The 27,971-nt window shown below is 47.7% G+C and overlaps 1 protein-coding gene across 1 annotated transcript in view; it reads left to right on the plus strand.

The window, feature by feature from the left end:
* The first annotated feature begins 20,061 nt into the window (after nucleotides 1-20,061).
* Nucleotides 20,062-27,971, plus strand: part of P3H2 (prolyl 3-hydroxylase 2) — a 75,193-nt gene continuing 67,283 nt past the window's right edge. The window contains exon 1 of the mRNA XM_054835586.1: nucleotides 20,062-20,981. Within this exon, the coding sequence (XP_054691561.1) occupies nucleotides 20,526-20,981 (456 nt within the window). The 5' untranslated portion in view covers nucleotides 20,062-20,525. The remainder of the gene's footprint in view (nucleotides 20,982-27,971) is intronic.

A 27,971-nucleotide genomic window follows, 5' to 3' on the forward strand; every position in this document is an offset into this window, starting at 1 on the left:
TCTGCCTCGCCTGTGCTATCGCTCCTCTTTTCCCTGGGTTTTGTTTGCCTTATACAGCTAGATGCTGTTATGCAAGAATTATGCAAACTTAATCCTTATCCTTCCACCAAATTAATTTTCCTTTTGATATTTCCCTATTAAAGTGAGACGCTTCCCAGGCGGCATGGAGTCATCGTGCTCCTCCAAGAGGGGATGAATTCAGTGCCGAGGCACCGCTGCATTTCTGTGGGAGTGGATGAGATACCAGAGAGCAGGGGGATGCGGGGGGCAGCAGCATGTCTCCCGGACATGTTACCACTCTGGCAGGTTGGGGCAGTGCTGGATGGGACAAGTGCATGGGAAGGGAAAGGGAGGGACTTCCTACCATGGGCTGATATTTTTTGATCTTGTATTTTAGAGCCTTAAATTCTCCCAGGATGGGAGCCTGGGCAAGCACCCCGACACCTAGAAGTGGGAAGGTGTCCCTCGTGGTCATCTCCTGCCAGTGACATCCTAGGTTTTCTGTGTCCCCTCAAGTCTGCCTGCACCCAGCACGACCCTCACACCTGCCTTGTGGCCATCCTTGTCCCTTCCCTGCTCTGGCATCAATTTTCAGCAATCCTCCCCAGAGGAACTGCTGGGAGGAGGGCAGCAGGGTGGGCAGACAAGGAGCTAGGGTGGGAGTTAGGGAAGAGAAAGACCGGGGCAACCATAACTTCAGTGGTTCGTTCTCCTGCCATGCCCCACACAGTCACTGCATCTCACTGCATCCCAAATTTCTTCTGCAATACAGACCCCTTGCTTGCTTGCTACCCTCCACATCCTCCAGCAACTCCCCAAATACTCCTGATAATCTCCTATACTCTATAATACTCCTATACTCTCCTTCTCACCCTACTCCCTATTCCAAGGAGAGAAGGGCAGCCACCCTCACTGCTCCAGTTCACAGCGTGCTGTATCCCCCTTCTCCCCCCTGTACCCATCGTAGCCACGCAGCTGAGGACAAGGGGGGTGGGAAGCATTCAAACTCCTCGGGCAGCTATAGAAATCAGAACATTGAATAATACCCTCCCATGCTCCCCAAGCCAAGGGCTCCTCGTTGCACATGCAGCATGCTGAAGAACCTGGCCTTAGTTTTCAACACACTTGAGGCCAAATCCTGATTTATTTATGGCAGTTTTCCAATCAACTGGAATAGACCAGGACTTAGACTGAGACACACAATCTCGCTAATGTTTCACATAGCTGCACTTACTCTTGCAACATGATGGTCTTGTTAGTAGTTGGAAGGCTTCAGAAATGTGCAGAACAGATGCAGGTAATTTGGGGTTTCCAGTTTTGGGAATATTTTGTGCCCATTGAAGTCAGTGGGAAAGCTACCATCACTTCCAGTGGGTACTGGAATGCCTCTGAGCTATTTGGCAGAATAAATTTGACTGTCTTAATGAGTAAAGGAGGGCTTAGGTTTTCCACTGGATAAAATAATCAGCAGCAGTGAACTCTGGAAATGGTTATGTGATCACTTAGGTGTCTTTCATGAAAAAAAAAAAAGAAAAAAGAAAAAAAAAAGTCCTGAATACAGAAAAAAGAGGAAAAAAAATAATTTTTTTTCTTAAAAGCTCTGGGCATTCAGGGCACTGTGAGTCACCTTAGAGCACTGACCGGTTTGGAAATCAGGGTGTTTCTTAACCCCATTTTCTTATGGGAACATGCAGCCTGGGTCAGACAAGCTGGTATTTCTGTTCTGAGCAAAAAGCTTATCTGGCAAACTACCCAGAAGGCCCATGTTTGTCCCACTCTTATGGCACAACAATGTCCAAGTCCCACTCCATGGACTCATGCAGCTGTGCACGCAGCAGAGCTCATTTCGGGAGGACCTTTGAGGTGTACATTTCCAGGACCTCTACACTGCCCATGGGGTGCTTATTTCCCACATTGTGGATGTTTCCATGCCCCCAGCTCACATGTCGGAATCATGGGGGCTTCTGTCTCCTCCTCAACTACCCAGGGAAGGTTGCAACCTCAGAGTCAAAGGCTGATTCAAACCTTTGCTGCACCTTTTCTTCTGGTCTGTTTTGCCATGCTTTCTCTTCCTCCAATAAGGAGGTTACTTTTTTCCCTCTGAAAATGGGCTGAGAAGAGGGAAGAGGAGCCTGCCATGCAAGAACCAAACTTCTTGCATGGCGTGAAGCTGATTTGCCTCCTCCTGTTACACTGATAGGTAACAAGGGAGTCACCTGTGTGATGGGGGGGATATTCCCAGGAGAGCTTAGGAATCTTGGATGAGATACAGAAATATCTCAGTATAGAAATTTTGTTCATTCATGAGACATTAGGGGCTCTTTAAAGAAGTCATGAAAGGAACAGCCCTTAGAGCTTGTTGCTCAGGGAACTGCACGTTTTCCTAATATGGCAATAGGTGATGGAAAAGCCCCCTTCCACTATCAAATCCTTATAACTGCCCTCAGCCAGGGGGGTGTTTTCCCTGCAGCGTGTTTTCCCTTTTTATTGTGTTATTTGATCACTTTAATAGCCCTTGCTTATATTTCTTCCGTTCGTAGCTACAGAAAGTAACTTCAGCTGTAGCTATCCTGCAGCCAAACTGATGTGCTCCACGTAGGAGGCAGTATCCTGTGAGTGACCTTACGATGACTTCACTTGGTGCCTCACAGTAACCTATAGATACTGATGTTGTAAAAATGGTTTTGTGAGAGGTATAAATACAAACACCATGAGATCACATATTCCAAACTATAACTGAATGCAGACTCTTGGAAGAAAGTCGACTCAAAGCCCTCCTGGAAAAAGCTGTCAAGCACAGCACACTTCATAAATTTTTCCACAACCCCAAATGTACCATGCATCAAACAGGCTTCTTTTAGAAAGTGGTGCCATGAACCCCACAATGCCTGGACATCAGTTAGATTATTTGTAATCCATTCATGATGGGGAATGGGAAGGGCTATCTCAAGTTCTCTGTGCTCATAGTGTCCTGCCATGCCTGTCCTCGGGGACCTCCATGCAAACTGTTGTGCAAGACCATCAGGAAGGAGTCAAGTGCTTGCTGTGCAAAATGAGCCTAATGGCTTCCATCTTGTGCCACACAGCAGCTTCCCTTGCCCAGGGAATAGTAAAGAACCTGGCAGCTTGAGGGCAGTGTCAGCAGTAAAGCCATTGACTGAGTGGATCATGACATGGGCCCACCCAACCCAGCGTTGACCCCCGGGTAACGAAGACATGTACTTGTGCAGGAGACTGTGCTGAACCTCTGTCTTTCTGGACTCAAGTGCCATCAATGGATTTGAGATTCGTACACACACCTACCCACCGGTTTAATTTTTCCTGTCTTTTCTCTATACTTCTAGGCAAGCCAGAGCAATGACAGTCCAAGCAGGACTCCTAACAGCTTATTACCCTTGCTCTGGAGCCATCATCCTTCAGATTTCATCGGGGAAGATTAACCATCCTGGCAGATGCATCTGCTTGCAGTCAGAATAGCCAACATCTGCTGTGCAAATGATTTAGGGACAGTTAACCTGGCTGTAAAAGCTACCATAGCAATGGCAATTGCAGCATGGCCACAGGGATCTCAGAGCTCTTTACATCCCATCTCACACTTGTCTGTTCGTGCTTGGTAATGTTGCACAAAAGCCTGGAGAGGGCAATCAAAAAGAATTATGAGTTTAATTAAAAACCACCATGACCATTTAACTAGGCATAATGATGCTATCCGACTTGGAGTTTGCCAAGCACTCAAACACTTGCTAGTTCAAATGAGTAAAAATGGCCAGAAGTTGTTTTACATCTCAGGGGAAAATGGCATGTCCGGTCCTACAGCCCCTCTAGATCCATGCCAAGGCCTCAGCCAAGCACAATCTTTTGTGCATCTCCCATCGTACAGGAGCTGGGCACCGAGCCACCCTAGCACAGCCCCTGCCAGGACTGGTGGCCCCGGCTCAGCGTGCTGCACACCAGCCTCTGCTATGCTGTATTTTTTCTCCCTTTTTCCGGCTGTTACTCTTTTATTATTCACTGGAGCAGGGACTGGATGCTGTGACAACAAAGTTTGTGCTGCAATCCTGTAGAGTCACTCCCAGACCAGTAAATAGTTGTTGATATTGAAAATAATCCATCTGGGCTTCTGCTCAGCATCAGAGGAGGAGAGTACAGAGGCTGTACAGGGCCTCCACTGCCACCTCCTACTCACGCTGCTTTTAATGAGGTTTAGCCACGCTCATCAAGACTCTGTCTCAGCAAGGGGCAGCAGCGTGGGAACATCTGGCTTGGGAGGGATGCCAGAGCTTAGCCATGACGCAGGACGCCATCCTTCAGTGCGGTCGCGCCCTGGTGACCGCTGCGGCATTGCCCCTATAGATACCATAGGCACAGGGCACGGGCTGGGTGCCCACTTGTACTTCTGGGCAGCACCTCCCAGCAGAAGACCTTCCTCTATGACACTGTCCAACACTGAGCTAAAGATTTCCATGTGGTCTGTCCACCTCAAGCATTTCCGTGTGTTTGGAAAGTTTCAGCTATAATTGTCCTATTCTCTGTGGCTAAGATTTGGGACACATATGTAGTTTTGAGCATTCTTGTCTCTGGCTTATGGAGAAAACAAAGTGCTGCCCAAGCCCAGAGGTTTGGCAGGAAGTGCCCACCTTGAGTGGGAAGTTTGCTGCTTTCCCCAAATTGGCCAAGTTACAGCTGTCTGAAAACCTTCTGGTAGAACTTGCTGAGGGTAATGGTGCTTGTGGATGCTCACTGATGTGGCTGATGTTAACAGAAATTGTGTCCTAGATATATTAAATATGCCATACCCTGAAAAATCAGCATATTGATGCCTCAGAAGGCACACCAAAATTTGTTGCTGTATTTCATCTTCATTTTGTGTGCATTAATTTTATACAGCTAACATGGAGCTAATAGTATTTCCTTCTTGTGCAAAGAAATTAATGAATGGCAGAGCAGCATTTAAGGACAGCATAAAACAGTCAGAGAAAAGCTTAAAGTGAAGTTGTATCCTCAGAGCAATATTTAAATGCTTGCACTGAATAAGACCTGAAGCTGCATGCTGAAGAATGAGGAGAATATAAAACAAGAAATCATTTCATGTGACATGAACGTCTACTCTGTGGTCTGAACAAACCACAATGCTGAGGGGGAGGAAGGCAGAGTAAATAACAAACAATATGCCCTGGAGTCCTCCTGTAGTGCACTTATCTCATGAGTACAAGAAGCAGCAAAATAAAGCAGCCTTAGATCTAATACCTTCCTAATTTCAGAGTGTTAGGCAGTACAACTGTCACACTCTCATAATATTTACCTTTTTTTATTCAGTGAATATACACAGTCAAAACTTTCTGCTTATGCCTCCCAAAAATATTTGTTTGCTTGTCTCGAGATGTATAAACCCCATTATTCTTCCATTACTATATTCACCCTAAAAATCCACTCTAGGTGTGTGTCTGCAAAGTGGGGTCTCTATTCTGTGTCCTCTCTCCTCATGAGAGCCCTGACTAGGTGTCTACCACAGAGAAGCCACCTTTGCACAACATTAAGCTTATTTTAATAATAAATTATTCCCAGGCTTTTGGATTACTACGGGATGGAGAACAATTATCCTTCATTTTGCTTCGCCAATTTAGGAACAGAGAACTTCTTTGCGTGACATGATAAAGCCATTTATTTGTGGCTTGCCTTCAGCATCCCCAGCTCCTCGACCTCCCTCAGGCTTGCATTAATCCTGAGGTCCTATGCCTCTTTCGGAAACCTGGCCAGGCTCAACCTTCACGTCTCTTCAGCTTTCTAGCAGATTACGTCCATACCAAAACCACCTAATTTGTAACTCACTGTGGGATTCATTTTCCTCCCCCCACCCCGAGATGCCAAGTTGGGACCAAAGGGAGGGAAGGCAGCCAGAGGCTGGGACCCTTCTCCATTACTCAGAACTGGGTGGGGTGATGGGAAGGGGGAGGTTTCTCTTGGTTCGTTTGTCATCATGAATCCATAACTCTGGATTGCAAACCTTTCACCCACCTTCTCCAAAGGCAGGCCAAGTTTTGAGTAAGTTCACATTAAGCTTCCAAAAAGCCTGGGCTGATTTATAGGTTAGTGTGGAAGTCATGCAAACCCCTGTGCTTTTTGGCACAAATGCAGGCAATATCACACCTATTGGCTTCCCATTAGAAACAGCATTTAGCACTTAAGTAGCACCTGCAGCCTTCAAAGTGCTGCTCAAACATTACCAGAGCCCTGGGAACGTGGCTCTAGAGAGGTAAGAGGCTTGTGCAGAGACCTGGCCCTGAGTCTGTGCTCTCTGTCTGCTGGCTCAGATGCATGTAGCAGACTTTTCCATATAACCATGATCTTCCTCTTCCCAGGTCATGCCAGACTGCCTAATCACAGCAGGTGTGGCACAGAGGGCAGCAGCCTTTGGGTAGCAGCTACTAATCTAGTCAAGCCCTGTTGCTGCAGCTTTATTTGTCCTTAGAGAGTCTGAAGATCTTTGTTTCTTTCTGTGGTAAAACCCTATAGAAAATTGCTGGTTTAAGGCTTCACATCTGACAGCTATACCAATAAATTAGGTCTCATTCTAAAAGTATTCCTAAAAAGAGTTTGCTCTCCACCTTTTTGGTGTCCCTAGTCTGTGTATTTAAATAACACTCTGAGTCTGGTCCCTACACAATGCTCTCAACCAAAATGCCTGCTCTCACCAGCTAGCAGTCATCCTGTGAAACTAGACCTGACTGCAGACACAGGGAAATGGGTGCCCATCAACATGGTGAGTAAAGCAGATGAATGCTGGTGGGGGGTTTTTTAGGCACCAGAAGTTTCTTTTTTTATCTACTTTTCTCTGTGTCTAGCTGCCTCTTTTTTTTTTTTTTTTTTAATGTTGTGAGATCTTGAGAGAGAGGGCTGGGGGTTTTGTTCTGCATTTGTACAGCACTTTGCACAAGTCCTGAGTGCTGCCATAACACACGTACATTCTAAAAATTCCTGTGTATATAACAGGTTATGTTGCTTCCTGATCTCATGATGAGGTGCATGATTAACCTATACATCTAACGCTTGGACCAGCTCCATAGCTGGTGTTAATCAACATAGCTGCCTGGTTCTTGTCCTGTGGTGGCAGGGTTACTATATTTAACCTGACAGTCACTGAAATATTACATGTGGCTAGAAATTTCTGTCTGAATTTTCTCACATGCACCTGTCATTGTGAGAGATTATTTGGTACCGGGCAGTGCTGGTTATAGTTTATCAACTCTCAGCCCTTCAGGGAGAAGTGGCTGCCCCAGGGACCCGACCTTGGCTCTGTGCTTCACTGACCTTACAGACTATGCTGGAAATCAGCAAACACCTCTCTGAAATAAATAGGTAACACTGATATGTGATAAAAATCCAGCTCAAAATACGTTTAGGGGAGGAATACCTTGACCTTTTCTCTCTTAGGTGTTTGGATAAAGGAGGAGGGAAAAAATAGCTAAGACACATGTAAGACAAATAGGATGGTTGGAGGCATGGGAGTAGAAGAGGGTGGCTTGTTTTCATGGGTGCCTGCCCAGGCTCTTCCCCTTTGATTTGAGAGGAGGCAGCATCTTAGTTCACAAACGCAAGGATTTCGTGTCTCCGTGTCAGATTGCTGAATGTCACTGAAATGTCTCAGTCTCTAGTTTTGCTGTGCTAAGTGCAGCAGAAATCTCCACGGCCAAACCACTGCAGAGGGATGAAGTGCTCTTGGCACCGACTGCTGATCTCCCTTTTATTTGGGGCTAACTCTGCCCACTTCGGCATTGACCCTGCTCTGTGTTCAGGGCAGAAGGAACTCAGCCTTGACATAGCTTTTTAGGCTGGACACACACAAACCTCAAGTGATGCTTTCTTGAGCACAGAAGCTCACTCTATTAGCACAGAAATGTTCATGTGCGTGCAAAGCAGTGCAGCGTAGGGAAGACTGAGTTGCTGTGATGTTTTGTGATGAAGAAGTGGACACACGGTTAAAGAAAAAAGGTCCCATTCTCTCCTGGCCAAGCCTCACTGGGGAAACTCCAACAAAATCAGTGATGTTTGGCCCAGAAAGTGAGCAGGTTGGCATAGGCATACAACAAAGCATCCAAATGCTCAGAGATGATTTATGAGAATTCGTAATGCCTTTACTGCCATTTCCTCCAGCTGCCCGAACTCCTTCCACACCATCCTCCCATCTGAGAGCAGAAATTAGCCTCCTCTTTCCTAAATGCTAAATTTGGGGAAGACATCTGACTGAGCAGACACTCTCTGCAGGTGTCCATGGGGATGGGTTCAAATATCGAAGAGTTTCTCTTAAAATAAACTTGTTAATTCAGCCCCCTCCCCACCAAAACCGAAGCACCTCCCTTGGGCTCTTTTAGCAGGCAGTGTTTCCCCTCATGGAAGCACCGAGTGTGTGTGTAATGGATACAGCATCAATCAGGGAAAATCTAGCACTAGCAGATGGGCTGTGTGACTTGATATCTCTCCCACCATAACATGGGCAGTGTTATTTTGCCTCAGGTTCTCTACTTGCTCATTCATCTCTTCCCGTCACTCTGATGCTCAGTTTGTCCTGGAGCTGAAGTATGCTTTTACATAGGTCCTTCTTCAGTCTCCATCTTCAGTTCTTAGGGCAGGGGCCCTCTGCAAAGCCATGGTAATGTCCTGCAGAGACCTGCCACAATTTATGAGGGAGGAAGAGGGTCATAGACCTTTAGTGTTCCTGTCAATCTGACCATCATGAGTTTGAAAATCAGTGCTGCCTCTCATTTCAGCTGGGGCATTGGGCTCATAGTACTCATGCTGACACCTCATTTCTGGGAGGCGATGCTCAAAACAGGCTGCTTCTCCCCCACGTAACATATGGCTGGAGATGTGCCATGCTGAGAACAGGAGCCAAAGGTGGTGGCAGTTTTTAAGTAGCTGGGGAGTTGACGGTGGCTCACTGAAACCACAGGCCTGGGGAGATGTCCTTGCTCTCTGCCAGCTGGCACTGACCCTGATGTCAATGGCAACCCTCAGCGCTGTCATTGCGGCTGGATTGTGCTGTCTTCTCTCCTCAGGCTCTGTGTCTAGTTGCTGTGCTGTCCGTGAGCTGTCCCACCTGGCTTAGGGACTGACCCTTGCATCTCTACCAGTATGCCGCTCTTTGGGGAGAGAGGGATTGAAGAAAAAGCTGTGGGCACAGCCTCTCCGTGTGCCACTGATATGCAGGATTCTGATCGGCAAGCCATTTTCATGGCAAGTCAGAGAAAATCCCCTGAAGCCCTACCTGGCAGCCAAGCTGTGGCTAATGCAGTATGAGCTGTTCTGGTCAGATGGTTAGTGCAGAGGGAGAAAAGTTTCCCTGGGATGACTCACAGATTCCTGGTGATGAATGTGCTGAGGTTTGCCTGAGATGAGGTCAGCTTTCACAAAGCAGGAATGCTGCAGAAGGGGGCTAGCTGTTGACTTGGTCTCCATCCCATGTGCATACGAAGAGACACCAGCAACAGCCTCAGTGCAGAGTCCAGCACTGGCACACATCCCTCTCCAAGGGCTTAGCAAACACAAGAAGCTCTGCCAGCTTCTCTTTCGCCATCTCTCCCTACTGGATTAATATCTGCAAACTTGTCTGGAAGCAAAATATCAGCAGTTCCTTGGGATTTGGTCAGTGCTAATACCCAGCAATGTAGCATGTTTATAGGCAGAGGCGGAAGCAGAAAGAAAAACAAGGAAACACTGCAGGCAGCACTAACATCAGACTTGCTTTTATTTTAGCTTTCAGGGTGGTTTTCCAGATTTAATTGTGTTCAGTAGTTAAACAGCACATTCATTTCTTCATTACCTGCAGCATATTGGACGTTCCTGTTCTTGAGTTGTTTTGATTTCTAGGTATTTGAGAGTTTAATAAGGCTTTGTGTTTGTTTAAGGAATTATTGCCCACCCGATTGAAAGATAATGGGACACTGTAGCCTTGCCAAGTGTTTTTATGCTTCAATAAAACAACAAGCAATTTACACAAGGCAATAAACTGGTACCCTGTGTCCCCAATGAAGAAATACAAAGCAATGTTTGAAATTATGTCTAGCTGAGAAAATAAATCCACCCTTAGTCAATGCACTCCATAAAATTAACTAGGTACAAAATCGCCCATACGCTCTTCTTATCCCAGAAGTTTGGAAAATGAGCACAAGATGCGCTTGAAAATCCTGTAACATATCAGCATAGTTTGTCCCAAGGTATGTTTCTGTCTGCAAAACAGCAGACTGGCTACTCATTAAGACTTCCAAAGGGGCATAAGTTTTATCACGTACTCCATAATCCTTTATTTCTTTTCTCTTTGGGCTCTGTCACTTTTAGAGCCTTGCCCGGCTGCATGAAATGCTGAAGGACCCCATCTGATGTAATGACTTGCCTCTTTACCCGCTCTGCTGCAGGGCTTGGGCATTTGATGGTATTTACTATGCTGGCATTCAGAAAATTTTGGAGGCTGTGCTGTCCTTCTGCCTCTGAACAGCTCTTCTGCCACCTCTGTCCAAGGGCCGAGAGCATCTCTGAGCCCTCAGAGTGGCCTCTTGTTGCTTTGCCTGCTTCTTCCATAGTGGCAAAAGAGAATTTTGTAGTCTACCCGTGTCATAGCGAGCACTCACGTGAGCATGGAGACTGATGCCAGCAGGGAAGTAAGAGTCCTGTTCCCTCAAAAGCGTGCCATGTGTCTTACCTCAGTTTGAGTCTTGAGCTTCAAAAGTCTGCCTGGAGCTCTATCTGAAAGACCTCCTGGCTATAAGGATGCTCTGCTGTGTCCCTGCAGGGACTGCCATAGAGAAGAGATTTCAACTTCTGTCTTGACTAAAGTGGCAAGAAGAGGTCTGAACCCAAAATGGGGTACGAACCCCCTCTTGTTCTCACATCCTGTTTATTCTTGGCAGAAAAGGCTTTCTGCTGGCTGCTCCAATGGGAAATGCCACAGTGAAGCCTGAGCTTTATGTTTTACCTACATGCAGTGATTTGCACTGTAAGTGTTGCTGCTGTTGTTGTAGCAGGAGCACCACCCATGAATAAAGGCTCGATTTTGCCTTTGCAGATGCCAACTGAACTGAGGCTGGTAAAAGCATGGTATAAAATCATAGCAATGCTGTCCTTGATTGCAGCTGTGAGCCAGTGGGGAAACAGCCTCCAGGGCTGTTGGTGCAGCCCCTTTCAAACACCATCAAACCCAGCATTTCCAAGTACACATTGTTTCAAACGCTTGTAGTCATTCACAACAGCACTAGTCTTACTGGCATGAGGCACCCCCAGATCAGCATCCAGCTGCAGCCAAAGACCTCCTGAGATGCTTTTTAGGAGTGCATCTCCACCCAACCGGCTGCTAATCCCTTGGAAATGCTCTGCACTTTGCTTGGAAATGCTCTGGTGACCTTTGCTTCGGGGCGCCGGCCAGCCTCTTCAGCAGCTGCTGCTCAGAGTGACCCTCCTGGCGTATGACAACGGAGGCTGTTTAAAGAAATAAATATACAGTCCGGCCAGTTGCAAAGCCAGGTTCAGAGCAATCTTTCCTGATGAATAAAGTCAGAATCTTCTTAAACAAAACCAGACCCTGGCACAAAGATTAAAGCTTTCACATATCTCTTTTGCCATTAAAATCCCACTTCTCATGAGAAACCTCCCTCCTCCTCCTGTAAAGGATCCAGCCCATTCGAGCCATCCGCTTGTCAGAGTATGATGGATTAACACAGCAAAAGGTTGCTGAAGCCTTTAGCTCTCCTTCTCTAGGCATATACTTCAAAAAGCACCCTTAGCCTGGCATACTGAGCAAATTTCACTCCTAGTCCTGAAGGATTGGCCAGGGAGATGCTTGTGAGACCAGATCACCGTTCTCTGCAGAAATTACAGGGGTCAAAGAAGTAACCGCACTCTAATTTCTAACAGCTGAGATCTTCGATGCAAGGAGCAGATACAAAAGCAGCACCGTCTGTGGCTTACTTGTTTTTCACTAAAAGCTATATTATAGAAATGAGAAAAGTAAGGAAAACAGAGTTCTTGCTACTGTATTCAGAGATCTTCTCCTCTTGGCTACCTTCCTAAATCTTTTTCTGGACAAGTCCCAAAGGTAATGCAATCTAGGAGAGAGAGAGCAAATGCACACTAGGATCTATTTTTAGTGATTACAGTAAGGCTGAGATCTGCCCCCCCCCCCCCCCCCATTCCATCCTCAGCTAAAAAAGGCCCTGGAGAAACTGCTGAAGCCGTAGTGAACAGCCCGTGCCGGTGACACCCTCTCTGCTGACGCACTCGCCTTCAGTGCCTGACCTAGCAAAGGGTGTCCCCATGCAAAGTCTCGGGGAGGAGAGTCAGGAGAGCTGTTTCTTTCCTGAGTGATTTCAGGCCACACGCTTTCCTGCCGGGTGCACAGCACCTTGTGTGCTGAGGATCTGCTCCCTCTGAGGACTTCTGCTGCCCTTGGAGAAACAGCCACTAATCGCATCAACATCAGCTTTCACAGAGCATGACACCACAGGGAACATAGAGGCAATTTCCCTTCCCGTTCTTCAGCAGTGTTTCTCTTCTGCAATTTCTCTAATTATAGGGAACACTTCAATGAGACAGGATATTTGCTCCTCTCCACTTCATTATCACCATCTGGATTCACTGCTCTTGCCATATGTTCCCCAGCTGATGTTCCAGTCACTCCATGCAGTGCCACTGCCAGCTGGCATCCCTTAGAAGGGAAGGAGAGGGTGGCACGGGGCAGCTCAAGGCAGATTCTCATCTCAGAGGCTTCAGTGTTGATCTGGAGCAAACTGGAGTCACTCTGCATCCATACACCACTGCACCACTGTATCCCAGTTTCGATACCCAAATTTTCTGTAATTCATACCACTCTGAAACCAGAGTAAATACGCTGCTGCAGGGGAATTCGTCCAGCTTTACTTCAGCTTTAACAAAACCTAAAAATTGGCCATGGGGGAAGAGAAGGAAAGAGAAAAGGGAGTGAGGGAACATGTCATTGCTTGGATTGGCAGAATTGTTCTCAAACTGAATGTTTTCCACTGGCCTGCAGCAGCTCTGCAAATAACAGTGTTATTCAGCCACCAGTTCCAGTCTCCTTCCTCCACTCACCCCTTCCAGACCTTCCTCCAGCAGGAACGGTCCTGCATAGTACCTGTGCAGTGTCCAGCTTTCCCCGGTTATTGATACAGGTACAAAGGATGTGGCGAGAGGAGGAATGACGGTGCGTTCTCCTTCACACCTTGGCTGGCCACAGACCCTCAGTCTCCTGATTCCTTTTGGACAGGCTTCTTGGTTGGGCTGATCAGATATTGGGAAGGCTCTTGGCGGGGCTGGGAGCAGGAGGTACCCCTGCTGCTGTGTGTTACCAAGCTGGTACCAAGCAATGCAGAGTAGCTGCTACAGACCCACCTCCAGGTGAATCTGGGCTTGATTTGTTGCATACTCACAGCCCAACTCTGAAATCTTGGTGTTTCCTCTCGTTTGCCCCAGGGATGCACATCACTCCACCTCCAAAATTACATCTGTGAGGAGAGACCAGAACCCCCAGAGGTCTGCATACTACATGAAATGTTAACAACTCAAGTTCTGCTTCCTTTCCCAGCGGTAATTTCCCTTAAGACAGGATTTTGCTGAGATGTCCTGGGTTGGTTATTCCCTTCCCACATCTGGGTGGGAAGCAGTGTGCCAGGAACCTGTCTGCCTAGCAGCTGTAGTGAAGTGAGTTTTATGTGTATAGTGTTAGCAGAGCATTTTAGGATTCTCTAGGATGAAAACTACTGCCATATAAACCTAGCACCTCGCAGTAAAAATGATTCAGCCAAACCCACTTTGGAGTAGATTTAGTTTTAACCACCTCTGAGCCTCTATCTCTGCACGCACAGTATACCTATGATCTGCCCCAACATCACTTCACCATCATGAAGATTTTTGACTTTTACTTAGGGCAGGTTTTTGAGGAGATCAAGGAGCAGGTACAGAGCTATCGACTTATACTTAACTACACACCATTTCTTCCAGTTTCCGTGGTGTTGCCAATGACTGGGCTGTGGATATTGATTTACGCCTCTTGGTTGGATTAGTCAGAACTGCGTTAACGTGCAGGAAAGATGGACTGTGAAAGAGGAGGCACAGGGAACCCAATACTTGTGAAAGAAATGAGCTCAATGTCTTTTATAGCCTCTCAGTCCCCCACCTTTGCACTGAATCACAAAAATTAAAATTGGGAAAGACTGGCAATGTGAGACCCCCTTCCCCGCCTCTGCTGGCAGCGAGAGCTGCTGGTGTTTGCTGTGGTCCTGTTGGGGATGGCAGCACTCCTGGTTATCACCGCTGGCGCTCAGCCGTGCCTCTTCCAGGGAGCTCCTCTCCGCAGCGCGTGTCCTGCCATTGCCAAATCTGGTTTTGCATTTCCTCAGCAGACTTTCTCTGCCTCTTGGGCTTCCCCTGCAGCTCTCTCCCCTCCTCCGATTTCAGAGGCAGGCAGGACGCTGGGTTTCCCCCTGCGACAAGCCGTCAGATTGCCCTCCTAGTGGGCCCCTTCCCCCTGCCTGACGCTTCCTTCTTTCTGCCCACAATAAGTTGGGGTCTGGCTTACAGGGAGAGCTCTGCAGGGAAAGGAAATATTTACTCTTGGAGACCCAGTCTCTCACTGCTGAGCAATGCGGGGAGAACGGTCTGTGGATAAAACTTTGCTGTTTGTAGGTTGCGTTTCAGAGCCGGATGCAGCATCTATCTGAGCTGGCTCAGCAGCCCCGTGGCTTTCACATAATCTTATTTTAAAATGTTTTCTAAATGCTGAACAGCATTTTCAGACCAGACAAGAACCGATAAAGGGAATGACAAAAATAATAAATGTATCAAGGTGCCCAGATTATGAGCTAATGCGTAGGAAAAATAAGCACAAGTTCACGCAGAGGAAAATACGGCCACACTGCATTTGTGAATAGTTATATTGATTTTAATGGGGACTCTGACATTTCCACTAAAAGACATGAACTGCTTCAGACAGCTCTTGAGGGGTCCTTGAATATTTTCCCTATTGTCCCACTTCAGTGGCCACATCTCACTTTCACAAACTGTGATTCCCCATCTTGCTCCGCAGCAGCTCGGTCCTCACACTTTCAGCAGGAACAGCCCCGTTGCAGGCAGCAGAGCTGCCAGGACAAGGAAACCTGGAAGTCAAATCCATCAGATGTTTACCCCAAAGGTTTTCATGGTCATGGTTTTCACGGGGAGCTCTTCCCTGGAGAGATGGTGAGTCCACAAACATCCACCCCAGCTGCACAGGAGCCTGAGCCACTCCATCCACACTCATCTCCACCTGATTTTGGGCAGACGAGGAGGTTCACTATGTGTGGCATGTCTCCTCCACCCCCCCCGTCTTTCTTCTCGCTTCACACACCACCACAGGGTACCAAAGTCATGTCAGAGAGAGGCTCTACCCCTCCTAGATGAATTTCATGTCTTTCAAACCTTACTCAAACAGGGCACTTCATCTAGCCTGTCCCACCCCCATCCATTCACCATGTGTGGGACCTCCGAGAGCTACAGCCAGACTCCGGCTGTGCGCGCACACACTCTGCAGTTGACCCATCATTTTGGCAATGTCACCAACTTCGGTCCAATTACAGCAGTCATGAATCAGACCCTGTTCACCCTCTGAAACTGAAACTGCCACAGCTTACAGCTAAAGTTCAGACTGTTACACAATGCAACCATTCACACGTCTCATTAACTCTGGACTATGCATTGAAAATAACTGTGTCATATGAGTCTATGATTAAATTTTTTCAGTTTATATCATTTATAGGTACCTTCCTGTTCATAACAGCAACTCTCAATACGTAAAACTTTTTGTGCTGTCAGTGTAAGAAAAGTGCTATGTAAAGCAGAATATAATAATTCCTTAGTGTTACTAATTGTTGTCATCCTAAATAATATAGGCCATGGAGGTATGTTAAATCCAAGCTCAAAGATACAGGCATGTGGCCAGCCCCTCCAAGACACCAGTGCGCCTGTGGTTGTGTATTTTGTACTTTTTGAACTTTTATTTTTATTGGTTTTTAATTTATAACGGCAGTAGAGTCCAAGTTTCTGAGTAAGCAAAGTGTACAGACACTTGGAATTTAGTAAGGTTATACTGTTGCCTACACATGGGAAGACACGAGGATCTTCTGCTTACATGATTTATATGATTGTATTTCTCTGCTGAGTGCCAACAGCACGCTTTGTGTTGTACTTGTCTGTGCTCTTGTATTAAGGTTTTTATAACAGATCCAGCACAGGGGTTTCTGTGTATCACAAAGCACTTGCAAACTAAAGCACGCGTCCAAAGCCTTGAGAGGCACAAAGGAGGGATCATTGCAGAGATGGCTTTGGGGAATTAGTTTTGGTTTGTGCTGCAACAGAGAAGCGATGGCAAATTCTAGAGCACAAAACCTTGTCCAAAACAGGCAGAGACACAATAAGCCCCATGAAATGAAGCAGAGAGACAGGCGAGACCAGGACAAAGAAAGGAATGAGCTGTCGAGGCTGATATTAATAATGGAGTGTAGCAGAGAGAGAAGTGGACAAGCCTGGGCCAAGACAACTTTACTGGATGCTGCAAAGGAGGATATGAGATGACCTTGACACTCTGTGTGAGGAAGGATACACAAGTGGGTTATGCACTTAGAGAAACATTGTAAGCAAAGCTTCGCTGGCAATCATCTTGTCCATCTGCAGAGGTAATGTCTCTGCAGATGTCAAGAGGAAGTAATAAAAAAAAAGAGGCTTTCATCAGCAAGATATGAGATGGACATGCTTTGGAGAAATGTCAGGAAAGAGGCCTGCCGGGACAGAGGACGTTCCAGGTTCTTGCGATTGTAGTTTATGGAAGAAGAACATACAGCATTTGATCACAGATCAGCTGTAACAGTCAGCTGCTCCCAGGTCCTAAGCCTACAGAAATATTGCTAGAAGGAAGTAAAAGTAAAAAAGTTGAGGAAGAAAAATTGAAGACCTCCTGTTCACTTGTGCTGACCTCAAGTCATCAGTGACCCACCGGCAGCAACGCGTCAGACACAGGCTCAAATGTACGGTGGGACACCTGGGGGGAAGCAGATTCGTAAGTCAGCAGCAGAGAACCAACAGGTACAACCTGGAGTGGATGGGGTGGCATCCCCAGCACGCACCTTGTGTTCTCTCCATCCATGTCCTGCTTTGTTACAATGTCTACATCTTGCTATAACAAGAATTATAATTTACAGAAAAAATTCCTCCTTGGTCACTCATCCTTTCACCCCTCTCAAACCGAGACTAGTTTTATGTGACTCTGATGATGGATTTTTACTAGGAGAGTCCCAAAATGTGTCACGTGATTGTTATTGCAGCACATCTATTTATTTGGTATTCATTTCCTGACATCTATTGACATTCACAATCACTCCCACGCCTTCCTGAATCAAAAAGGTGTTGGGTGGATGGAGGCATTCTACAGAATTTTGGTCTGGATTCAGGTCTAAATCATGAAGTACTTCAGTAATGGTTTTGATATATTCAATAAACTTGTACTTTTGTACATGAGGAAAGGACCAAAGCCCTTCAGTGAGGCTGTGTTGTATTTTTCCATCTGATTCAAAGCTCTCTCTCTCACTAAGGTACATGGCTGAAGAGGTCACCTGAGTTTGATTTGGGAATTATAAAGTTTGTCCATGAAGGCAAATCTACAAATGAAACAGAGAAGGCTTGAAACAGGTCTGCTTGTAAAGTGCATGTTGAAAAGCCATTTTGAAAGGCATTCTAAAATTTGCTCTTATCTTGTTGCCAAATCATCAGTGGTTTGACCCACATATCAGAGTTTTCCTCAAGAAAAAAAAAGCTTCAGATGAATCTATTTACGTAGGAAAAAGTCTTTCAAAACAACTGCACAGGGGCCAGGATCAACATCTGAACACGGGCCGAGTTGTTACATTTTTAGAATTATTCCTTTCATTAGAGGCATGAGGAATATCTCGGGCATCTTGGGGCCTGATTCAGAGTTGTAACATCCTAAACTACTAATTGCTCTGCTGGGTGAAATCCTGCCTTTATATGTGCAACACTTCTAAACCCAGCTCCTTTCCAACTCGAAGAAGGCAAGTTCACCTTGCCGACCACCCTGCTGCCTGTAGCAGCTGCACTGCTGAATTGTTATGGTTCAGATCGTCTGCAAGAACAAGACCCCAAATCGGGGGACCAGGAAACTTTGCACCTTGTTGCTTCCTTTTCATTTAGGCAGTGAGCAGGTGTATAAAAATAAGAGTGGTTGCTCAAGCAACTGCACCAAATGCCCTAGAGATACCCTGGATTGAGTGCCTTGTATGTGCTGACTATTTTTGAGCTGCAATTAGGGAGCAACGAAAGTGAGGGAAAGCACAAACTTTTGTGAACAAAGAAAGCATGACCCAAGGCAGGAGGACTGCAGAGCTGGGGTAGTGGCAGTCTGGTCCTAGAGTGAGTGGGTGCCTACAGAGAAAACCATGGAGGAAGTGCAGCAGAATTGGGCTGCAGGGCATCAGAACTAAGAACCTTTTCTTTACTGTTTCGAAAATGATTTTTAATGAAAGCAACATCTGGATCAGAAAATGCAGCAATCTGAAATAAAACATTTTGTTTGACGTCATTCTCTCTCCAGTCATTCATGTACTTTCTGCATTCCTTCCTACGCAGGGCCTCAATGTTATCACTGCATGCAGAGATGTTACTGACTTGGAAACAATATGGAATTATATAGATCATCTGAGGTGCATCCTTCAGAAAGTGCACCCAAGGAGCTGGGTGCTTTTTCTCTGTGATTTGGGACACAGCTGACTCCCAGTCTAAACTTGTGCAATCACCAGTGGTACCTCTGTGACCTTTGCGAAGGTTGAAATAGATGGGAAAGCTCTTCACCAAGAACTTTAGTAAATCTCCAGCCATGTGGGAAAAAACTTCTCTGAGGTGAAACAGTCATATGCCAGACTCCATAATCTGATCACTTGCCCGAGGAAAAGGTGCTGAGCCCTGTTTCTGATCCTGGACGCAGCAGCATAAATGTGAAACAATTTGATCAATGCCACTAGCAAAGCAGAGGGGAGAGCCCAGAACGACGTGAGGAACATCTCTGGCTTGATGCAATAACAAAGCCTGGACCAAATGGCTTTCAAGCATCTCCCATTTGCAGCTATTTTAGCCTGTGAAAATATAGACAACATCTATAGAGATATTCCTGACGTGTGAAATCACTATGTCCACAATTCCTGGTGAGAGACCCTACTGAGCGCAGTTCTGTATGCACAGACTTTGGAGCACTCAAGCCCAGAACAGCTTACAGTAAAGCATCTAACGAGATCCAGGATTTGCCCATTCCCTCTCACTCAGGAACAGCTGATTTCAGCCAAATTAACTGTATTAATATGAAAAACTTCTTACTGACAGGTGTTCAACACTGAGATTACTTAAAATGCCACCTAACATTTTTTTTTCGTGTGTCACCAGGCTGCATTGCCAAACGTCTCATCACAAGAATGCCTTAATATTCATGCAAAAAAAAAAAAAAAAGAAAAAAAAGAAAAAAGTAACATTTTCAGCAGGGTAGGGCTTTGCAGCACTGGAAGAGAGAAACCTTGGAGGAAGCGAAGTAAAAACCACACAGCTGGGAGCTGCAAAGGCTTCACCAGCCACTCACTGTGCCCATCCCAGATGATCTGTTTGCAGAATTCCCAGCGGCAGGAGGCTGTCGGGGCAAAAGGGACTAGGGGTGGAGAACCCAGCGAAAAACGGCTCCCAACCACCAGCCTCACAGAGAGGCAAAAAATCATCCTGCGAATAACGACGGCAGCCGCGGGGATGTGGGGAAGCAGGAGGAGGCGTAGAGGACGGACGGGAAAAGAGGGAGAAAAGGCTGTTATTGCCCTTTAAATCACCCCGGGGCGATTTAAATTTCACGACGTCATTTAAGAATCCCTGCAGCCACGGGGCGAGCAGCGGAGCGGGGATGCTCTGAGCGGCGCCCGGCCGGTGGTGGCCCCTACCCCCCCCCCCCCCCCCCCGCGCCACCTCCTCGCTCGGGGGGGCAGGCGGGGCGGGCCGGGCCGGCGGAGCGGGGCCCTTTAAGAGGTGCCGGCGGCGCGGGAGGGCGGCACAGGGCCGGGCGTGCAGCGAGTCGCGGCCCCGCCACCGGCTAGGGTAGAGCCGCAGCGAAGCCCCTCGGACGGCCCCCGGAGCCGGCTGCACCGAGATCCGTTGCACGGTGCCCGGCTCCCGCTGCACGGACCCCTGGGCTCTGCCGCATCGCGCCCCACTCCACGGACCCCCGGATCCCACTACACCGAGACCCATTGTACGGTGCCCGGCTCCCGTTGCACGGACCCCCGGACCCCACCGCGGCGGACTCCACTGCGCGGACCCGCGGATCCTACCCCATCGCCCCCTATCGCAGCCCGTCTCCGGACCCTATCGCACCGAGCCCCGCTACACGGTGCCCGGACCCCCATTACACCGGACCCCTACTCCCCATTGCGCGGGCCGCCGGTGCGGCGGGCATGGCATCCGGGAGCCGGCCCTGGGGGGCCCTGCTGCTGCTGCCGCTGCTGCTGCTGCCGGCGGCGAGCCGGGCGGGCGGCGGATGCGCGGGGGAAGGCGGCCCGCTGGAGCCCTTCGACGCGCTGTACGCCAGCGGCGTGGAGGCGTACTACGGCGGCGACTTCGCGGGCGCGGCGCGGTGCCTGGAGCGGGCGCTGCGCAGCCGGCGGGAGCTGCGGGCCGCGCGGTTGCGGTGCCGGCGGCGCTGCCGCGGGCAGGTGCGGTTGGCGGCGCCGGGTCCGGGCGCCGGAGGAGACCTGCCCTTCTTCGGCTCGGTGCTGCGGCGTGCCGGCTGCGTGCGGCGCTGCGAGGAACCGCGGCTGGGAGCCGCCTCCCGCCACCGCGCCGCCGAGGAGGTGCGCGCCGACTTCCAGCGCAGGGTGCCCTACAGCTACTTGCAGCGCGCCTACATCCAGGTAGGCACCGCCCGACCCCCCAGGGCAGGGCTGTCCCCCGCCACGTCCCTCCTAACCTCCCCCCTTCGAAGGGTTTTCCGCTCTTCCGTCTTCCCAGAACATCCCAGGCGTGGTCCCCCTCTTCCATCTCTCTCAAGCCGCCCAGGTATGCCCCCCCTCCTCGCCCCCAGTCTCACTGATGTGTCGGGACAGAGGACATGGCCTGTTCCAGACGCGGAGCATCCTGGCTGGCAACTCGGACTCTGTCCAGCCTTGCCTTACTCCTGTTCTTTTTTTGTTTGTTTGTTTTGGGGAAGGATGTTTCCGTTTGTCTTGTAGTGTAACGAAGTGTAATTCTGAAAATGATCTGTCTTCAGTGGAGAGTTTGCAGACAAAAGCCCCCAGACCCCACCGCCCCACTATCACCCCGATGCTCTCTGCCCCAGGTGTTTTGCTTTCAGACAAACTGAACTGATGCTCTGTTCCAGAAGCTGGGAGTGTGCGTGAAGCTGGGAAGTATATAACCTCTGCTACTGGGGCCCGAGTCTTTATCTTCTTGTGTGATATGAAATACTTTGCATGACACTGTGCAGCCAGTACTTAGCAGCCACTGGCATGTTGAGTATCATCCTCTTATCCCAGTAACTTCTGCCTTGTAGCTGTTACTTTCCCTGAGGAAAATGGTGTTATTCTTTCAACTTCCTTGCCAAAAAGAAGGAAAAACACTCCAACACAGCCTCCCCCTCTGCCAGAATAGTTAATGGTATTTTTCTTTTAGTTCAAGACTTGTGCTCTGTCAAGCCAGGTACCTGTAGTAAGTCTTCCTGTTCATGACTAGTAAGGACAGAAACTGTGGGAATTTTATTTCATGCCAAGCTGAATGTTTAAAACATTTCTGGAACATTTCCCTCTGGATTTCTGCTTTATTTGAGCACATTCATAACCTTTTAGTTGCTATAGGCAACTTAATAGGTGAAGACCTGCACAGCAGAGCATGGGGAGGGTGATTCTGCTAAAATCCATTTCCAGTTGAAGAAGCAAACATCTGTCCTAGTGTCATGGTTTAGCCCCAGCCAGCAACTAAGTATTGCACAGCTGCTTGCTCACTGCCCCGCTCCCCCCCGCCCCCCAACCTTCCCAGTGGGATGGAGAGGAGAATCGGAAGAAAAAGGTAAAACTTGTGGGTTGGGATAAGGACACTTTAATAGGACAGCAAAAGAAGAGAAAAATAAAAACAATACTAATAAAAGAATATACAAAGCAGGTGATACACAATGCCATTTGCTCACCGCACAGAACCCAATGCCCAGCTGGTCCCCCAGCAGCTATCCCTCCTCCCCAGCCAGCTCCCTCCCCTTATATACTGAGAATGACATCATATGGTATCAGATACCCCTTTGGCTAGTTTGGGTCAGCTGTCCTGGCTGTGTCCCCTCCCAGCTCCTTGTGAAAATTAACTCTATCCCAGCTGAAAATCAGGACACCTAGGCAGTGCCACTGGTGCGGTGCCTGTGCAGCAGTGGAACAAAGAGGCAAATCATTAGCTACTGCATTTTAAAAACTTTTGGAAAATCGTGGCTATGTTGCTTTTTCCATACTTCCTTTTCTGTCATTGTCTTAATGTCATTTTTTACAAGTCAGGGACTAGAACTGCATTGGCTTAAACTCTAGTGTCCGTGTGCTGCATAGAGTTCCTGAAAGAAATCCCAGGAGTGAACTGGGACTGTAATTTGGCTTGTATGAGATCCCAGTGAAGCTGGCAGAATTTTCTTGCAGTCTTCACCCTGAAAGATGCTCTGTGTAATGTCACCATCTGTGGGAAGTGACACTAAATTTGTCATGCTAAAAAATTAAGTGATTTCTTCTCCTGAACTTAAAGCCTTTCCTAGAGTCACAAAGGTTTGCTCGTGTTAAGCTCACTGAAAACCTTTCTGCTAAATTAGGGATTTTTTCTCCCATTTCAGTAAAATTGATATACAAAAATCCAGGTGATTTTTGGGGTATGGTCTCTTCTTCCGTTTCTGCTTCTACTGGGTCTGAGGCTTTTATTTTCCTCATTTAGAAATGCATCATAAACTTATCAAAGTAATGTGTTGAAAACAGTCTTTTTTCTTATGTGTGACACCTTAATTTGCTTTTGCAACATCTGGAGATTTTATATCCGTGCTAACACTTTGAATTTGCTGCTCTCTGATGGACTAGGGGATGTTCTTGCTATCTGTATGGATGCCCAGGTTTTGGGCACCGTAGCCGAGGGAAGGTACTCTTCGAACAGATCTGTTCATGATTTTTAATACCTTTTCCTTTAGCTCTTTCTGATGCTCTTGGGTTTTGTAAGCAGCACTCTGATGAGCTTTGTCCCACAGAAGAACCTGTAGTGGTTCGTCCACATCCTCGCCCTGCTGCTGCCTGCACGTGAGCTCTGTTCCCAGGATTGCTGTTTTGATCTGGCTCAACAAGTCTGTGCGCAGAAGAAAATGCCCCACATTGGATTTGCCTGCACTTGCACAAAACACGAGGTCTGATGTCTCGCACTAACATACACTCGGATGTGAACCATCCCCTCATGCCAAGGCTGAGCGCAAAGGCTTTGGCATGTTCCCCAGGCTTGGGATGCATCGGCACACGCACCCTCCAGGGAGACCTTGGTTGCAGCATCCGCTCGGCTTTTTGTCTGAGAAGGGGAGCTGCAACGTGGGGCTTGTGCAGAGCCCCCCCCCCCCCCCCGCTCCCACCACCTTGCCATGGGCATGTGGGCAGGCTGCACGGCTCCAGGGACGGCTGTTTGACCCCTCTGTTTTGCTCCTTGAAACCAGAAAGGAAATGAGATGAGGTTAAACATCCTGCTGTGTATCCTGTCTGGCCCCTTCCCGGGCTGCGTGGGGAGGCCTGGATGCTGGGCACTTGCGTGGGGTGCCGGCTGGGCTGGACAGACAGCAGGGTTGGTGGCATTTGTGGTTTGAGAGAGGAGGAGCAGCCTGGAATGTGCTTCCCACCTCCCACTCTTGCTGACCTTGCACTTGTTTGTTTCTCAGGAGGGAAGAAACACATCCCTTTGGGAGGGACTGACAGAGCAAGGAATAGATAAAAAAAAATCAACGCGTTTGGCTCTTGTGCAGTGCTTTGAAAAATGGTGCTGAACAAACATGAGCTAATCCTTGCAACGCTCCTGTGGAGTACGAAAAGCAAAGGCTTTTAGTCCTGCTGGACAGATGCACAGGCCAAATGTTGGCCTCCACCGTGTGCGCTTTTGGGGAGTGGAGCCACCCCGTGCGCCCTGGGAGCAGGCTGGGGTCTCCCGCTGCCTCCGCTCTCTCACTGCAGAGCAAGCACCAGCAGAGCCTGGCCCGGCCGTGGTGATGTGAATTAGTCTCTGCAGTGAATTGGTAGAAAACTGATGTTAGAATTGGAGGTTTGGGACTTTCCTTGCTGCCTACTGGACCCCAGCAGTGGCTGCCCTGGGTTGCGTTACTCCTGCTTCAGAGCAGATGCTTTAGATACTCCCTCACGGAGCGCTGTCCAGTCACAAGGAGGTGATGATGTGATTAGGTTAAATGCCAGTGGTATCCCTGTGTAAGAACATGTCCCATCAGTCTCTAAATCCATGTCATCCTATCAGTTCCCTAAATTATTTCCTAATTATATTTTTTCCTTGGTACTTTTCTGAAATAGAAATAGCGGTCTTTTGAGGATCACTGTTCTGTTTCACACATGCGATCAGAGTGTTTTTGGTGACTCTAGCATGATGTGAGGGGAGACTGTGGTGCACTGCAGGACTGGGCCAGCTTGTGGGTTCAGCTGAAGGTTTCTATGGGCTTTGGGCTCTGGATCAGGCCTCTGAGGTTGATCACAGTCTTTACAGAGATTGTTGACAAATTGCTTTGAACAAGCAGCCCAAGTCCAAATGCACTCGCAAGTCATCTTTGCAGCCTCCAAATAGGAAGACTCCTCCTTTTCCTAGGATAGCTGATGTTTTCAGGTAATTTAGAAATACACTGGGTACAGCTAGCTGAGGCAGTTAGAATGGCATGGATTTTGAGAAGATGTGGAAACAGAGAAGGTAATGAGCATATGGGATTTAACTCTTGTAGTGCATGTAGTGGGCTCTCAGCCCACAGAGAAAAGGACCTTCAGTGGGTTTCTGATGTCGAGTCCCATGGCAGAAGGGCAGTTTGCCTTATGCTGATGGCTCTCTGCTGCATGCTGGCTGCTTGGTCTTTGTCAGTGAAACACCCTCTAGGCTTGCGGGGGATCTCTTTGTCCTCTTAAATATTTTATTAATCATATCCTCCTTACCTTGCTGCCTTAGTCATCCTGTTTCTGTTAAAACCTAGCCTGCAGGCCGTGATGTTTCTAACACCCCCCCCCCCCCCGCCCTTTTAGGGGTGTTTTCTAGCTCTGAAAGCGAGTGGAGAAGGAGGAAACGAGGTACACTGCACGAGCGTTTGCTGGCTGCAAGCTGCTGACTCAGTTGCCATGTTGGAACTTGCTGTGGACGGTCTGCACGAACCCTGTGACAGAGCATCGCTTCCAGTCCCCGTGCTGACTCCTGCAAGTCAGCCTGGTCCAAAACTAAGTAGTAACCTGGAAAAGTTGATTGCTGTATCAATTACAAAACCAGGACTTGCTTCTCTTCCACACACTAACCCTTCCCTTGAGGTCTCTTTCCCTTGTCTCATCTTGTTCCCAGCCACAGCATCCCCTGGCCTGTTTGCTCAGTTGATCGCTGTATCTCATTTTAATTTCCTCTGTATATTGGTGTGCTGTTACTGGGCACTTGCTCCCATTTTGTAAATGCCGACTCACAATGGTCTCATCTTCCCACTTGCCTGCATGCCCCGTTGCACATCGGTGAAGCAAGACAGGAATCGCACGTATGTAGTCTGTAACCACCAGCCTTGGATCTAGATGAGGAAAAGCCTTTTAGTCTGTGCTTGGATGTAAAACAAGTCTCCAGCACGTAGGGCATTGCTCCTCTCTTAGTCATGTCAGATCATAGGTGGAGCAAAAGGTGCAAGAGTCTGACTATACCTGGCTTATTCTGTCTTTGTCTTGAGTTCCCATTTAACGTGTCTGAGATGTGCTTCAGTTCTGTTATTACCATGATTTCATGTGTTGGAAGCATAAAACAATAGTGTTTAGGTTTTCTATGTTGTAGGAGAGGCTGTTTTATTTGTTCTTCAAAGCTGTATCTTTTTTTAAAAAAATCTTTTTCTAGTCACACAAACTTTATACAAGCAGCTTAATCTTTCTAGTGGTCTTGTTTGTGGAGAACTTTGACTTTGCACTGTTACCTTCTCTGCTGGTCTTCCATGCTGCAGCTGATGGGGCAGTGCTGGAGGCACCGCTGGGAGCGTGTCCTTGGGTCACACCATGCTCTCCTGCCCACCCATGCCACCAAGATTTCTGAAATGCAACACAGAGACAATATATCTTGATAAAAGACCACAGGAGGGGGGGGGGAAAAAGAAAACAGTGGGAGCCCAAGCTCGCAAAAATGTTGGCGATACAGGTTATTGCCCTATTCTACTCGTGCCTTTGAAAACTGCCTGTTTATGGGAATCCAAACTCAAGGGAGCAGACTTGTGTACGTAAACCAGGCCTCTAACCACTCCAGATTGATTTGTCTGTCTTCTGCCAGTGCTCATGTGAGCCTTACCACCAGCCATGCTTGGGCGTCTGTCTCTGAGCGCCTGTAGCAAGCCTTGGGATGGGTGTTAAGACATCTCCACCAAATTCTTTCCACCTCAAGTAACCTCTGCACTGTTGCACTGGGCCAGAGTCTTTTGTCTGCTTGACAGATATCTGGATTACCTACCTAGGGATTGCAGAGTAACTCTGGATTCCCACCAATGTAGCTGCTTTGGGAATTTGGTTTGTTTCACTCAATTGCTGATATTTTCCATGAAAGTTTTCTTCCGTTTTCCTTCATGCTGCAATGCTGCGTGGACTTAAGCAGACAATAGTGTTCTGTCCAGGGGTGAACTGCAGCCTTTGGGGCAAAGGTGGTGATTTCACTTATGGCATCGCATGGGTAGTGACACAGAATAACATGAAAACCCAGCTACTTAAAAGTCTTTGCGGGAGCAGCCTCCTGAGGCTATTTCTCACCACAGACACCACCTGTCCTGCAAGGTCTGCCCGGTCAGTTGGTCTTGTTTTCATAGGGTTTATATGGCACATCCCAGACAAAGACCGATAGTAGAACCGTCAGATAATCATTATTATTTGGATTATTACTATTAGCGGTGTTTATTTATCTTTAATCTTGAGAACTGGTATTACTCAGATACTGGATAAATAAATAGATCCCAGAACTAATCTCTTGGAACGTCTCTTTATTTAGATTTTCTGAGAGAGCATTCCTAGACCTCACCAGAGGGTAAATGTTAGTGCTCAGAAAGTTAAAATTATGTAGACAAAAATAAAGTCAGTTTATGGGATGGAAAACTCTGAGTCTTGATGGTTGGGTCAGTGTCCCAGGTTTAGGGCAGGACTAAATATCCTGCCCTAAATGTGAGACACTAACCCAACTGCCCCTTCCCCTGTTCTTGCTGACCAGGTCAGTTGAAATGTCTCTGATACTTTCAACCTAAAATGAAACATATCAGAGAGGGAAAGAGGTGACCCAGTGGTTCAGTACTGACACTAGCAAGTGCAGACTAGGCACGTGTTTTTGTGGTGAACGTGAGCTAGCAGTTGAAACCAATGTACCAAGAATTACACTGGACTCCCTTGCCATCTTCACAGGAGACTCGGTCTTGACTTTTTTGACTTGACTCTGGGCTGGTGCTGTACTAAAAGTTAGACTAGATGGTTGTAGTGACTTTCTGCTGGGTTTTTGTTTGTTTGTTTGTTTTTAATAGAGCAAATCCAAAACTATGGTGTTTACAGATTTGCACATCATTTCAGCTGACAGTAAATTAGCACAGTCCTGTTCAGCACCACTGCAAATCAGGACACAACCAGTTAGCACAAACTGGTCTCAGATCTCATTTCGTACAGGCTAGT

This window comes from Grus americana, chromosome 9, assembly GCF_028858705.1.
Source record: "Grus americana isolate bGruAme1 chromosome 9, bGruAme1.mat, whole genome shotgun sequence".
NCBI classification, from domain to species: Eukaryota; Metazoa; Chordata; class Aves; order Gruiformes; family Gruidae; genus Grus; species Grus americana.